At 42.2% G+C, this 14,830-nt stretch overlaps 1 protein-coding gene across 1 annotated transcript in view; it reads left to right on the top strand.

Moving 5' to 3' along the window:
- The window catches only part of HPSE2 (heparanase 2 (inactive)), a gene marked incomplete at both ends in the record, with an annotated part of 422,804 nt that overhangs the window by 312,472 nt on the left and 95,502 nt on the right, over nt 1–14,830 (top strand). The window contains one exon of the mRNA XM_082267677.1: nt 5,984–6,098. Coding sequence (XP_082123803.1) covers nt 5,984–6,098 — 115 coding nt within the window. The remainder of the gene's footprint in view (nt 1–5,983; nt 6,099–14,830) is intronic.

Genomic DNA, 14,830 nt, shown 5'->3' with positions numbered 1-14,830 from the left:
CCATTACCCCACTTTGATTTTTACCTCTTCACCTCGCAGATATAATAGACGCACACTGTATAATGCAGCGTCTTGGCAGGGCATCCCATGTAACATCTGTGCAGTATCACAGCTTGCACCATACTTGTACTGGGATCTGGGCTGTGCTACACGCAGGAAATCTCTCCCTTTTGTTTCGGCACTATCGGCGCACACATGCAAAAGCAATTTGGACACAGATTGCAATTACTACACCTCTGTTAATGCAATTTACTCGGTGTCAGCTCTCCCTAATCAGACCCTTTGAGTTTGTCAGCTCTTCAGCAAGCATCGAATCATTAAACGTAGAAATGCTGACGCCACATGCGTGCCTTTCTATAAATATACCCTATAAATAATTTTCAGCATCTGGAGCATTTTATAGCATTGCAGCTGTTTATGGCTTTCCTAGTTCCCCATTTATATCATTAGGCTCAGTATTTATTAATGAGACCGCATACATAAAATACAAAGACCCAAATCAGACGGTACCAGGACAGGGCCCTTCCTTTACACTTTGCACACTCTCAGGGCCGGTAACTTGCACTTGGTCGCCAGATTTGTCCAATTTGCCTTTAACTAAGCTATAAAGTCTGAAATTTGGCTTTGCTGACACTGTAAAGCTACAAACTGAGAAAAGGATTAGAGCGCGGCCATTAAACGCACTTCATAGGGGCTACTTGGTAGAAGCCCCCAGGGGGAGGCAATTACGTGTGTTTAGATTCCTCCACTGATCACAAGACTTATGAGCGTTTATTAGTAGAAAATTATACATAACACCTCGCTAAGCTCGCCCTCACCTCTAAATTGATTCCACGGGAGGTCATTTGAAGAGACCGCCATTAGCCGCCATTAGAAGCCTTCATTCCGAGTCTTGGGTGTCAGCTTACAGGTTGAGTTAACCCCGTCCTGGAGGTTGCCATAGAGGCTTATGTGGATAACAATTATGGGTGCAAAACTGAACATGTCAGATTGTGAACACACCCGGCAAACCACCCTGAGGGGCATTCATCGTACCACAAAGGCTATTTACTGCAATATAAGCACTTGTTGTAGATTTTAAAAAATTCTATGAACATATAATTTGCTTGTTCACGTGGCATCAATAAGCAGTCATACACACATATCTGGCCTAGTGAGTGTCTATAGTATATACTGACTGACAGCCAAGCTTACACACACAATTGTTTTCTGTGGTGCCGTTCTCATAGCTGGCTGCCATGTTCTTGGTCCCATATTTGCACCTGGGATTTATTTTAATGTTCATCAGATTGATTGCAAGCTCACGTAGCCGCTTTGCTGATTGTCTCAAACTGGTTTCTGGTGGCATGATGGAAGTGTCCACATAAAGAAGAGAAATTCCCACTTCCCCTATATGAATCCCATGAGTACAACTTTAACCGGCCTCCAAGAATGTCACACAGAAAGGGTTGCAGCTTTCCCACAATGTGTTTAGAAATAGATTACATTATTTGGCTCTTTTAGATACAAGTAGAATGTGTTTCTTCTTTAAAGTCTTCTTTGAAGTCGCTCATCATTTTTTGCTGCTAATAGTTCTACACCATCACACGTGACTTGCCTTAAAATACGTTTTTTTCGACAAGTGAAAACGTACTTTCTGCCCTCCCACTCCAGTGCTCGGTGCTGGCATAGCTGAGTAATGATCACACCCCTTAGCACAAGTGTCTTCCTGCAGATACAGTGCATTGCAAAAGTATTCGGCCCCCTTGAACTTTTCGACCTTTTGCCACATTTCAGGCTTCAAACATAAAGATATAAAACTGTCATTTTTTGTGAAGAATCAACAACAAGTGGGACACAATCATGAAGTGGAACAAAATTCAGAGTAAGGGAATACAATAAGACACGTGGCCACTCACTAAAACTAGAGGAAAGGCGGTTTAACCTTAAAATGCGTAAGGGGTTCTTCACTGTAAGAGCGGTAAGGATGTGGAATTCTCTCCCACAAGCAGTCATATCAGCAGGAAGCATTGATAGTTTCAAAAAACTATTAGATGGGCACCTTAGAGACCACAACATACAGGGGTATACAATGTACGGTTAACAGCAAACACACGCGCACATCATAGGTTGAACTGGATGGACTGATGTCTTTTTTCAACCTCACTAACTATGTAACTATGAAATTTATTGGCTATTTCAGACTTTTTTAACAAATAAAAAACTGAAAAATTGGGCGTGCAAAATTATTCAGCCCCCTAAAGTTAATACTTTGTAGCACCACCTTTTGCTGCGATTACAGCTGTAAGTTGCTTGGAGTATGTCTCTATCAGTTTTGCACATCCAGAGACTGAAATTTTTGCCCATTCCTCCTTGCAAAACAGCTCGAGCTCAGTGAGGTTGGATGGAGAGCATTTGTGAACAGCAGTTTTCAGTTCTTTCCACAGATTCTCGATTGGATTCAGGTCTGGACTTTGACTTGGCCATTCTAACACCTGGATACGTTTATTTGTGAACCATTCCATTGTAGATTTTGCTTTATGTTTTGGATCATTGTCTTGTTGGAAGACAAATCTCCGTCCCAGTCTCAGGTCTTTTGCAGACTCCATTAGGTTTTCTTCCAGAATGGTCCTGTATTTGGCTCCATCCATCTTCCCATCAATTTAACCATTTTCCCTGTCCCTGCTGAAGAAAAGCAGGCCCAAACCATGATGCTGCCACCACCATGTTTGACAGTGGGGATGGTGTGTTCAGGGTGATGAGCTGTGTTGCTTTTACGCCAAACATAAGGTTTTGCATTGTTGCCAAAAAGTTTGATTTTGGTTTCATCTGACCAGAGCACCTTCTTCCACATGTTTGGTGGGTCTCCCAGGTGGCTTGTGGCAAACTTTAAACACTTTTTATGGATATCTTTAAGAAATGGCTTTCTTCTTGCCACTCCTCCATAAAGGCCAGATTTGTGCAGTATACGACTGATTGTTGTCCTATGGACAGAGTCTCCCACCTCAGCTGTAGATCTCTGCAGTTCATCCAGAGTGATCATGGGCCTCTTGGCTGCATCTCTGATCAGTCTTCTCCTTGTAGGAACTGAAAGTTTAGAGGGACGGCCAGGTCTTCGTAGATTTGCAGTGGTCTGATACTCCTTAAATTTCAATATTATCGCTTGCACAGTGCTCCTTGGGATGTTTAAAGCTTGGGAAATCTTTTTGTATCCAAATCCGGCTTTAAACTTCTCCACAACAGTATCTCGGACCTGCCTGGTGTGTTCCTTGTTCTTCATGATGCTCTCTGCGCTTTAAACTGACCTCTGAGACTATCACAGTGCAGGTGCATTTATACGGAGACTTGATTACACACAGGTGGATTCTATTTATCATCATTAGTCATTTAGGTCAACATTGGATCATTCAGAGATCCTCACTGAACTTCTGGAGAGAGTTTGCTGCACTGAAAGTAAAGGTGCTGAATAATTTTGCACGCCCAATTTTTCAGTTTTTTATTTGTTAACAAAGTTTGAAATATCCAATAAATTTTGTTCCACTTCATGATTGTGTCCCACTTGTTGTTGATTCTTCACAAAAAAATTACAGTTTTATATCTTTATGTTTGAAGCCTGAAATGTGGCAAAAGGTTGAAAAGTTCAAGGGGGCCGAATACTTTCGCAATGCACTGTATGTACTGATAAAAAAAAACTGGGGTTGTTCTTGGCCAGATCTGTAGAATTAAGGGGTGTACTGGACAATATTTCAAACTTTTCAGTCATATATGCCTCCTGTACTTTTACTCCAGCTCTCTGTGCTGGCATAGTTAATTTATAGTTACACCTCTCAGCACAGGTGTCCTCATGCAGATTTGTAGTGCTGAGGAAGTCTGGGGTTGTTTGTGGTTAGGTCTGTTGGATTAGAGGGTGCACTGGACAATCTGGTGCCTATTGAACTACTCAGTTATATGTACTTCCACCCCCCTACCCCAGTGCTCTTTGATGGCACCCCTCAGCACAAGTGTCCTCATGCAGATATGTACTGCTGGGGAAGACTGGGGCTGTTTCTGGCCGGGTCTGCATGAGTAGGGACTGCACTGGACAATCTGGTGCCTATTATTCAGGCACATGTAATTAGTGCCCTCTCGCTCCAGTTCTCTGTGGTGGCATAGTTGATTACACTTCTCAGCACAAGTGTCCTCATGCAGATTTGTAGTGCTGAGGAAGTCTAGGGGTGTTTGTGATTAGGTATGTTGGATTAAGGGGTGCATGGGACAATCTGTTGCCTATTAACTTATTCAGTTATATGTACTTCCACCATCTTACCTCAGAGCTCTGTGTTTGCATAGATGAGTAATGGTCACAGCCCTCAGCACAAGGGTCTTCATGCAGACTTGTACTGCTGAGGAAGATTCGGGTTGTTTCTGGCCAGGTCTGCTAGAGTAAGGACTGCACTGGACAATATAGTGCCTATTGAACTGTTCAGTCTCACTCCAGTGCTCTGTGCTGGCATAGATAAGTAATAGTCTCACTCCTTCTGTACCTGTTGGAGCATTTTTTTACATTTCAGCCTGTAATCATCATACACTAGTTTCTAAATTATGAGGGCTGTACGAAAAGTAATGCAAAAGTGGGCATAACCTACATAGGTGGTTCAAATGTCACATGTTGGTAGTGTAACTCTTCCTCTATAGAAACTCCTCTTCTTCTTAATTGCAGGTAAATAATGGATTCCAAGGATAAGCAACGTGTCATCATTGAGTTCTTGACAAAGGAGGGGTGCAGGCTGTCCGACATCCAACGAAGGCTACAGAAAGTTTATGGAGATGACACTATTGAAAAGAGCAATGTCTTGTCATTTGTGACTCTTGTCAATGGTGTCATCTCTGTAGTCTTCTGTGGGTGTTGGACAGCCTACGCCCTTCTTCATCTAGAACTCAATGACAGCATTATTGTTACCTGCATATTGGAAATTGTTTTCAAACCTTTCATGGGATTTTGTCACCAACCAAATACATAAACATATGTTTATGTGTTTAGTTGCTTCCAAAATCCCATTAAAGGGATTTTCCTGCAATGGAAAATAAGAAGAGTTACTATAGAGGAAGAGTTACTCTACCAACATGTGACATTTAAACCACCTATGTAAGTTGATAAAAATGTTATAGCCACTTTTGCATTACCTTCGGTACAGTCTTCAAACATTTTAAGCGTATTCAGTCTAGCATTAGAGGAGGTGGCGGAGGTGATGGAGGTGGTGAAGATGGTGGAGATGGCGAAGATGGTGGAGGTGGTAGAGATGGCGAAGGTGGTGGAGATGGCCAAGGTGGTGGAGGTGGCAGAGATGGTGGAGGTGGTGGAGATGGTAGAAGTGGTAAAGGTGGTGGTGATGGTGGAGATGGCCTAGGTAGTGGAGGTGGGGGAGATGGTAGAGATGGTAGAGGTGGTGGAGATGGTAGAAGTGTTAAAGGTGGTGGTGATGGTGGAGATGGCCTAGGTGGTGAAGATGGTGGAGATGGCGAAGATGGTGGAGGTGGTAGAGATGGCAAAGGTGGTGGAGATTGACCAAGGTGGTGGAGGTGGCAGAGATGGCAGGGATGGTAGAGGTGGTGGAGATGGTAGAAGTGGTAAAGGTGGTGGTGATGGTGGAGATGACCTAGGTAGTGGAGGTGGTGGAGATGGTAAAGATGATTGAAGCAATGGAGATGGTGGAGGTGGCGGAGATGGTGGAGATGGTAGAGGTGGTGGAAGCAGTGGAGATGGTGGAGGTGGCAGAGATGGCGCAGGTAGTGGAGATGGCGGAGGTGGTGGAAGTGGTGGAGGTGGTGGAGATGCCAGAGGTGGTGGAGGTGGCAGAGGTGGTTGTCATGTTGGAGAATTGATTATCTGGATGACAGAAGTATAGACAGTGTTGGTCAGGTTTTCTCTGTTATTTTCTGCAATGACTCGATCTACTGTATGTTCAAACATGAAGCACTGAGTCTTCTCCAATGTCTAAAACCAAATTCATTTTCTCTCATTTAGGTGGCTGAACACGTTAGGAATGTCGGCCAATCAAGGAATTGATGTTGTGATCCGACATTCGTTCTTTGATCATGGATACAACCATCTGGTGGATCAAAACTTTAACCCACTGCCGGTAAGGTTATAATAACGCTAATGATAATTCCATCATATGTCTCTCTGTATTTAATAGACATGACTTGATCTCAGGGAAATATGGAGCTCTTCATGGAGATAATGAAAATTATTGTCAGACCCTTTTCAGGGCACTTCTATGATTTACCTAATAATAGGATATTATTCTTATTATAGCTTTCTGTACTGATAGAAATATCCCCAGGACCTACAGTAAAAGTAAATTTTACATTAAAAAAAATCCTCCAGAAAACGATATTGCTGTGCTCTGTTGAAATGGACTTATTAGAAGCCGTCACCATGTGTGGAGATCAGATGTACGGATGTCGGGGGCAGATTTTTTAGGTTGTGACATCATCATTGGTCCAGCTGTGATGAACGTCAGCTTCAGGTTTCGGATTTGGTCGATTTTTGTATTCCGCTCAGGTGCAGGAATTGATTTAAAGCTTATTTCCACATTTGTGGTCAAATTTGAGAAAACCGCTCTATAGACTTGTTGTGTGTTCCCATTTACACAGCATACCAGCAGAACATTGCCACCTTTTAGCTGTTTATGATGAGAAGGGGTCTCATGGCTGACTGTGAGCACTTCTGAACCATGTCCAAGTCTGTCTGTCTGTCTGTCCCAATGAACAGAGGACGGAATGAGCTGAGTAACATACAATGGAGAAGCCCAGCTACTAAATCTTTAAAGAAGAATTCTAGATATGGTTGTTCTTACATAGTTACATTGTTCCAGCTTGGACCAACTATGTATATATCATCTGAAAAAATGGTATAGTGCGCTCAACACAATCATAAATATTAAACATATGACATCTGGGATGACCCAAATATTATGGTGATCTTCATACAGTGTGAAAAACCATATGTGAAAATTCTTTATGCAAAAACATATAATTTATAACAATCGTGAAAAAATATATATAAAGTCCTCCAATTGATCCAGATAATCTCAAATAGCTAAAGATCAAGCTTCCATCAATAATGGATCTTTAATCTTGCTAATCTTAGACCGAGAGGGTGAAATAGAAGAAATAGCCTCTTACCAGATAACACTAAAAAGTGAGCCTTACTGGTGAATAATTTCCACACGTGAACAAATGAAATCAAGTGAGGTGAAACCTCGGTGGTAGGGCAAACTTCTTACCAGAAGTATGTAGAGCAGAGATGGCCAACCTTGGCACCCCAGATGTTTTGGAACTACATTTCCCATGAGGCTCACCTATACTGCAGAGTGCAGGAGCATCATGGAAAATGTAGTTCCTAAACATCTGGGGTGCCAAGGTTCCCCATCCCTGATGTAGAGGGTAGGCATAAACCACTGTTGTTTATATGGATGCACCAGACAGAAGGTATCCAATGGCTTCAATGTGTGGGCTGAATGTTTCTCCACTCCACCATATCCAACTCACCGATGTGGCTGGCGATACTGTACTCTAATGTGGCTCCCCCATAACAAAAGATATAAAGTGCCAATAGTGCATTATCCTTTTAAAAAAAACCTTATCAAAAAAGAAATACACTTACATGGCAAATGGAAGGAACTGGGCATAAACAATGGTTCCAAGTGTACCGAACGTGACCACCTGCAGTGCGGAACATGTGTGGCGTGACGGCGTGGCTACTCCCCCAAAACGCGTTTCTCCTTATCAGGCTTCAGCTGGGACCGGAGCACAGCCTGTGTAAGCTGGTTTAGTAAACAATGCTACTACAGGGATCTCCATTAACCACGTAAGCCCCTGAAGATTTTACCCCCTTCCTGACCAGGGCGTATTTTGCGATTCGGCACTGCGTGACTTTAACGGACAATTGCGCGGTTGTGCGACGCTGTACCTAAACGAATTTGATGTCTTTTTTTCCCCACAAACAGAGCTTTCTTTTGGTGGTATTTGATCACCTGTGCGATTTTTTAATCATGCGCTATAAACAAAAAAAGAGCGTAAATTTTGCAAAAATAACAATATTTTTCATATTTTTTATATGAAATTCCCAATAAAAATGTAAAAAATCAAAATTTTTTAACATTTTCGGCCAATTTGTTTTCTGCTACATATTTTTGGTAAAAAAAATTGCAAAAAGCGTATTTTGATTGGTTTGCACAAAAGTTATCGCGTTTACTAACAAAGGGAAAGATTTTTGTCATTTTTGTTGCTTTTTTTTAACGAGTAATAGCGGCGATCTGCGATTTTTTTTTGCGGGACTGCGACATTGCGGCGGACCCTTGACTGACATTTTTGACACTTTTGGGGCTACCAGTGACATTACTGCAGTAATCAGTGCTATACATATGCACTGTTACTGTAAAAATGACACTGGCAGGGAAGGAGTTAACTGTATTGGAGAGGGAGGGGTTAAGTGTGTCCTAGGGGCGTGTTTCTAACTGTGATTGGCTGTGGCTACTAGTGTAAGAACAGTGATCAACGGTCCTACATAGTAGAACCGTCTAATCTCCATTCTTACACAGGGGAGACTGACAGGCGGATGTGTTTACATTAGCCGCCTGCCTTTCTCCCGCTCTAACGGACGATCGTGAGACCCGATGTCCGCCGGGCACACGCGCAGGGGGGTCTGTGACCGCGCGGGAGCGCGCCTCTGGCCGCTCGCGCTCGCTCCCTAGAGCCTCACAGGCTAGCAGCGTAGCCCTACGTCGCTTTGCCTGTGAGGGGCTGACTGCCGACGTAAATAGTCGTGCGGCGGTCGGCAAGCGGTTAACTTCTGAGTCCCAGGCCAAGCAATTGCTGCATCATGAGAAGTTCGCTCACTCTGTGTGAGAACCATTCAGAAAACACTTTGCCTTTGCCCCAAAAAAAGCAAAGCATTATCTGATTGAACGAGGTGGAGATTGTAATATCACTGCCCCCCCTCTCCACCTTTTCATCCAATCATAGAATGCTTTGCATTCATTGGGAACATGCAACATTTTCTCTGAATAGCACCCATGTCAAGTGAGCAACCTTCTCACACGGCAGAAGGGCAACTGCTTGGCACAGGACTGGGAACCTAGTGCAGATCACTGTAGTGGCAGTGTAGTAGTGGTGTATTAGTGGTGTAGAAGCAGTGTAGTAGCGGTGTAGTAGTGGTGTATTAGTGGTAAATTAATAGTGTAGTAGTGGTGCAGTAGTGGTGAATTAATAGTGTAGTAGTGGTGTAATAGTGGTGTAGTAGCAGTGTATTAGTGGTGTATTAGTGGTGTAGTAGTGGTGTATTAGTGCTGAATTAATAGTGTAGTAGCGGTGTAGTCGTAGTTGAGTAGCAGTGTCTACTTCAGTGATTTACAGCGTCCACAGAGATCCCACAGGTATGGTATACAGGTGCATCTCATAAAATTATAATATCATCAAAAAGTTCATTTATTTCAGTAATCCAATTCAAAAAGTGAAACTCATATATTTTACAAAGATGCATTACACACAGAGTGATATATTTCAAGCATTTCTTTCTTTTATTTTTGATGATTATAGCTTACAGCTAGTGACACCCCAAAATTCAGTATCACAGAAAATTAGAATATTACATAACACCAATAAAAAAAAGATTTTTTATTACAGAAATGTTGGCTTAGTGAAAAGTCTGTCCATGTACAGTATAGAATGCACTCAATACTTAGTCGGGGCTCCTTTTTCATGAATTACTGCATCAATGCTGTGTGTCATGTAGGTGATCAGCCTGTGGCACTGTCGAGGTGTTAGGGAAGTCCAGGTTGCTTTGATAGCTGCCTTCAGCTCATCTACATTGTTGGGTTTGGTGTCTCTCATCTTCCTCTTGACAAAACCCCACAGATTCTCTATGGGGTTTAGGTCAGGCGAGTTTTCTGGCCAATCAAGCACAGTGATACCATGATCATGTGACCAGGTATTGGTAGGTTTGGCAGTGTGGGCGGTGCCAAGTCCTGCTGGAAAATGAAAACAGCATCTCCATAAAGCTGGTCAGCAGAGGGAAGCATGAAGTGCTCTAGAATTCCCTGGTAGAGGGCTGCGCTGACTTTGGACTAAAACACAGTGGACCAACACCAGCAGATGTCATGGCTCCTCAAATCATCACTGACTGTGGAAACTTCACATTGGACCTCATTCAACTTGGATTCTGTGCCTCTCCACTCTTCCTCCAGACTCTGAAACCTTGATTTCCAAATGAAATGCAAAAATTTCCACAGTCCGGGATGATATGGGGAGCCATGACATCTGCTGGTGTCCAAAAATCTGCTGGGGTCCAAAGTCAGTGCAGCCCTCTACCAGGAAATTCTATAGAACTTCATCCTTCTCTCGGCTGACCAGCTTTATGGAGATGCTGATTTCATTTTTCAGCAGGACTTGGCACCGCCCACACTGCCAAAACTACCAATACCTGGTCACATGATCATGGGATCACTGTGCTTGATTGGCCAGCAAACTCGCCTGATCTAAACCCCAATCTGTAATCTGTGGGGTATTGTCAGAAGGAAGATGAGAGACACCAGATCCAACAATGCAGAGGAGCTGAAGGCCGCTATCAAAGCAACCTGGGCTTCCATAACACCTCAGCAGTGCCATAAGCTGATCGCCTCCATGCCACGCCGCTTTGATGCAGCAATTCATGCAAAAGGAGCCCCGATCAAGTATTGAATGCATTCTATACTGTACATGGACAGACTTTTCACTAAGCCAACATTTCTGTATTAAAAATCCTTTTTTTTATTGGTCACATTTTCTGAGATACTGAATTTAGGGTTGTCTGTAAGCCATGATCATCAACACATTTAAACCACTTTTTAACCACTTTACCACCAGAGGATTTTGGTGTCTTACGTCCAGGCCACTTTTTGAGATTCGGCACTGTGCAACTTTAACTGACAATTGCGCGGTCGTGCGATGCCGTACCCAAACAAAATTTATGTCCTTTTTTTCCCACAAACAGAGCTTTCTTTTGGTGGTATTTGATCACCTGTGCGATTTTTACTTTTTGCGCTATAAACAAAAAAAGAGCGTAAATTTTGAAAAAATAACAATATTTTTCACATTTTTTTATATGAAATTCCCCGCCAGAAAAATGTAAAAATCAAATTTTTTTTAAATTTTTGTCCAATTTGTTTTCTGCTACCTATGTTTGGTAAAAAAATTCACAATAAGCGTATTTTGATTGGTTTGTGCAAAAGTTATTGTGTTTACTAACAAAGGGAAAGATTTCTGTCATTTTTGGTGTTTTTTTTTTTAACGAGTAATGGCGGTGATCTGCGATTTTTCTTTGCGGGACTGCGACATTGCGGCGGACAGATCTGACCCTTGACGGACATTTTTGACACTTTTGGGGGTACCAGTGACATTACTACAGTAATCAGTGCTATAAATATGCACTGTTACTGTAAAAATGACACTGGCAGGGAAGGGGTTAATTTTATTGGAGAGGGAGGGGTTAATGTATGCCTGGTGCTTACTGACGTGTGTGGGGGGAGGTGACTGAGTGACACAGGGACAGATCGCATGTTCAGCTATGTCAGTGTCTGTCACTTAGGAGATCCGCCCGCTCTGTTTACACAAGCGGGCGGATCTCCAGACTCGATTCCCCGATGATCGGGGAAGAGCGGTGGCGATCGCCACCGCCCCTCCCCTGGCCCGACTCCCGCTGTGAATGAATACAGCAGGAGCGAGCCTCCGGCGGCGCGCGTGCCCCGCCCACAAGGTGAGGAGTCCAGCGATGTAGGTCTACGTCGCTGGACGATAACTAACCACTTTGCCGCAGTAGAGCTCGAGTGAGCGGTCGGTAAGTGGTTAAAAGAAAGAAATGCTTGAAATATATCACTCTGTGAGTAACGCATCCATAAAAAAAAATGAGTTTCAGTTTTTGAATTGAATAACTGAACTAAATTAACTTTTTGATGATATTCTAACTTTATGCGATGCACCTGTATACATAGTTGGTCCAAGCTGGAACAATGTAACTATGTAAAAATATTCAGACCTAGAATTCACCTTCAACCATTTGTTAGGACAGACAGGGTGTCAAATCTAGTTTACAACTGATAATGAGATCTGTCAGCACAGTACAGCAGAGTTAATTATGGCCCAGCCCCCTCTAAAGCAAAGAGAACTGAGTAAGATTTTTCAGTGTTGGAGTTCTCAGAAATTAACAACTTTTTAAGGTTTTGTTATGTAATAGCAAACATGTAACAAATATACAACAGGTGTTATCCCAGTCTGGAAATACAAGGTTTGGGGTTTTGTCTTTAGATTTTTGGATGTGAGTTATTTATTGTTACCAATAACTAAGTGGAGGAAAAGTCTAGCTCTAACCATTGTTAAATACAATCCCTCCTACCAATCCTGCCTGCCCGGTATAAAAACTCTCCAATTTTTAATCCGCTCTGGTCTGATCACATGATCTTGCAGCTCTAGCTCTCCTCTGTTAGAGAGCGGCTGCTGCAGGGGAGAGGAGGGAGCACTGACAATGGTAAGGCAATGGGAGCCCAATGGTGACATCAGCACTCCTGGAATTCACAAGAATTAATAACAACAAGCAATGATTTATAAAACACCTTTAAAAAAAAAAAAAAAAAACATTGAAACAGTGCTACAATCAGTGTATTGCTGGTTTTCTGTGCCCCCCCCCCCCTGGTGGTGTCTTCATCCCTCTCCCAGTCACTGGTTCCCCTACGGAGCTCCCCAGCACTTTGGCTGAACATTAGACGGCTGTGGGGAGGTGATGCAGAATGTTTGAACTCCTCTATAGTCTTTCCCCGGATCGTCTCTTCTACTACTAATAGGAGACATTAGTTAATGTCAGAGGAACATGTTGAAGGCAGATGGAGAGTGTTACCTCTGGAAGGGAAATATCCAACAGTCACATGTTCTATCTCAACCAATCCACTGCAGAGGCACATGGAGGTCAGCGGAGCGAGGATTGGGGGTCATTTACAAAGACCGGTGCTAGGTGTCAATGAGATCAATTCCATCCTGATATCTATAGGTAGTGGAGGAAATCAATTCTGCAGACACCGCTGGAAGTCCATCTGACACTGACAGAACCGCGGCGACCAGATATGAAATATAATGAAAACCTCTTCTAGTAAAATAAACCTTTTATATATCAAGTGTATAACTTCTATCATCAATACAATGTAATGAATTCCAATAATAAAAATTATGTGATAAAATGTAGAACATCAATAAATGTGTTTTCATAAATCGTTTTAGGAAAACATTTGTAGAAATTAAACTTTACTCAAAGCCAACCTGTACATACTGTACATACCTAACATACCTGTACTAACACACCTGTACCATATCTGTACTAACATACCTGTACCACCATACCTGTACCATACCTGCACTAACATTCCTGTACCTGTACTATACCTGCAGTAACATTCCTGTATCTGTACCATACCTGCACTAACATTCCTGTACCTGTACCATTCCTGCACTAACATACTGTACCTGTACTAACATATCTGTACCATACCTATACTAACATACTTGCACTAACATACCTGTACCTGTACCATACCTCTACTAACATACCTCTACTAACATGCCTGTACTAACATACCTTTACATGTACCATACCTGTACTATTATACCTGTACCATACCTCCACTAACATACCTGTACTAACATACCTGTGCCATACCTGCACTAACATACCTGTGCCATACCTGCACTAAGATACCTGTACCTGTTCCATACCTGCACTAACATACTGTACCTCTACCATACCTGCACTAACATACTGTACCTCTACCATACCTGCACTAACATATCTGTACCTCTACCATACCTGCACTAACATATCTGTACCTCTACCATACCTGCACTAACATACTGTACCTGTACTAACATATCTGTACCATACCTATACTAACATACCTGTACTGTACTAACATACCTGTACTATACTTGCACTAATATTCCTGTAGTTGTACCATACCTGCACTAGCCTACTGTACCTGTACTAACATATCTGTACCATACCTATACTAACATACCTGTGCTAACATACCTGTACCATACCTGTACTAACATACCTTTACATGTACCATACCTTTACTAATATACCTGTACTAACATACCTGTACCATACCTCCACTAACATACCTGTACCATACCTCCACTAACATACCTGTACTAACATACCTGTACCATACCTGCACTACCATACCTGTACCATACCTGCACTAATATATCTGTACTCAAAAAATGTTCCACAAAGAGCGTGGAGAAAAGGAAGGTTAGATGGTGGGTATAAGGTGAAGGCAGAAAGTCGATGTTGAAAATTCCCAAAAAGTTTTAATGTATAAAAGACATGTATAATACATTGACCTGCAATACTGTAAATGATGAACAATATAGCGACATATAAACACAGAAAACAAGACAGACTAACATGTAACAAAAATATAAACTATATAAACTATATAAAAATATAAAATATAAACTAGACCGGCCGGTGTTAAAAAATTGTGTTGGTAATTTTCAACATCGACTTTCTGCCTTCACCTTATACCCACCATCTAACCTTCCTTTTCTCCACGCTCTTTGTGGAACATTTTTGAGTATATGCAAAACGGTTAGGTGGGTATACCACACTTTATATTATTACACAAGTTCCGCACAGAAAAGTAAATATCCTCATACCTGAACTATCCCCTACCCAACCTATTTATGCCTAACTAATATACCTGTAACTCTACCATACCTGCACTAACATACCTGCACTAACATACCTGTACCATACATGCACTAACATACCTGTGGCTGT

Source organism: Pelophylax lessonae, assembly GCF_965119305.1.
Source record: "Pelophylax lessonae genome assembly, chromosome: 9".
NCBI lineage: Eukaryota > Metazoa > Chordata > Amphibia > Anura > Ranidae > Pelophylax > Pelophylax lessonae.
The sequence above is the reverse complement of the archived record's forward strand: the minus strand, read 5'-3'. Positions and strand labels throughout refer to the sequence as shown.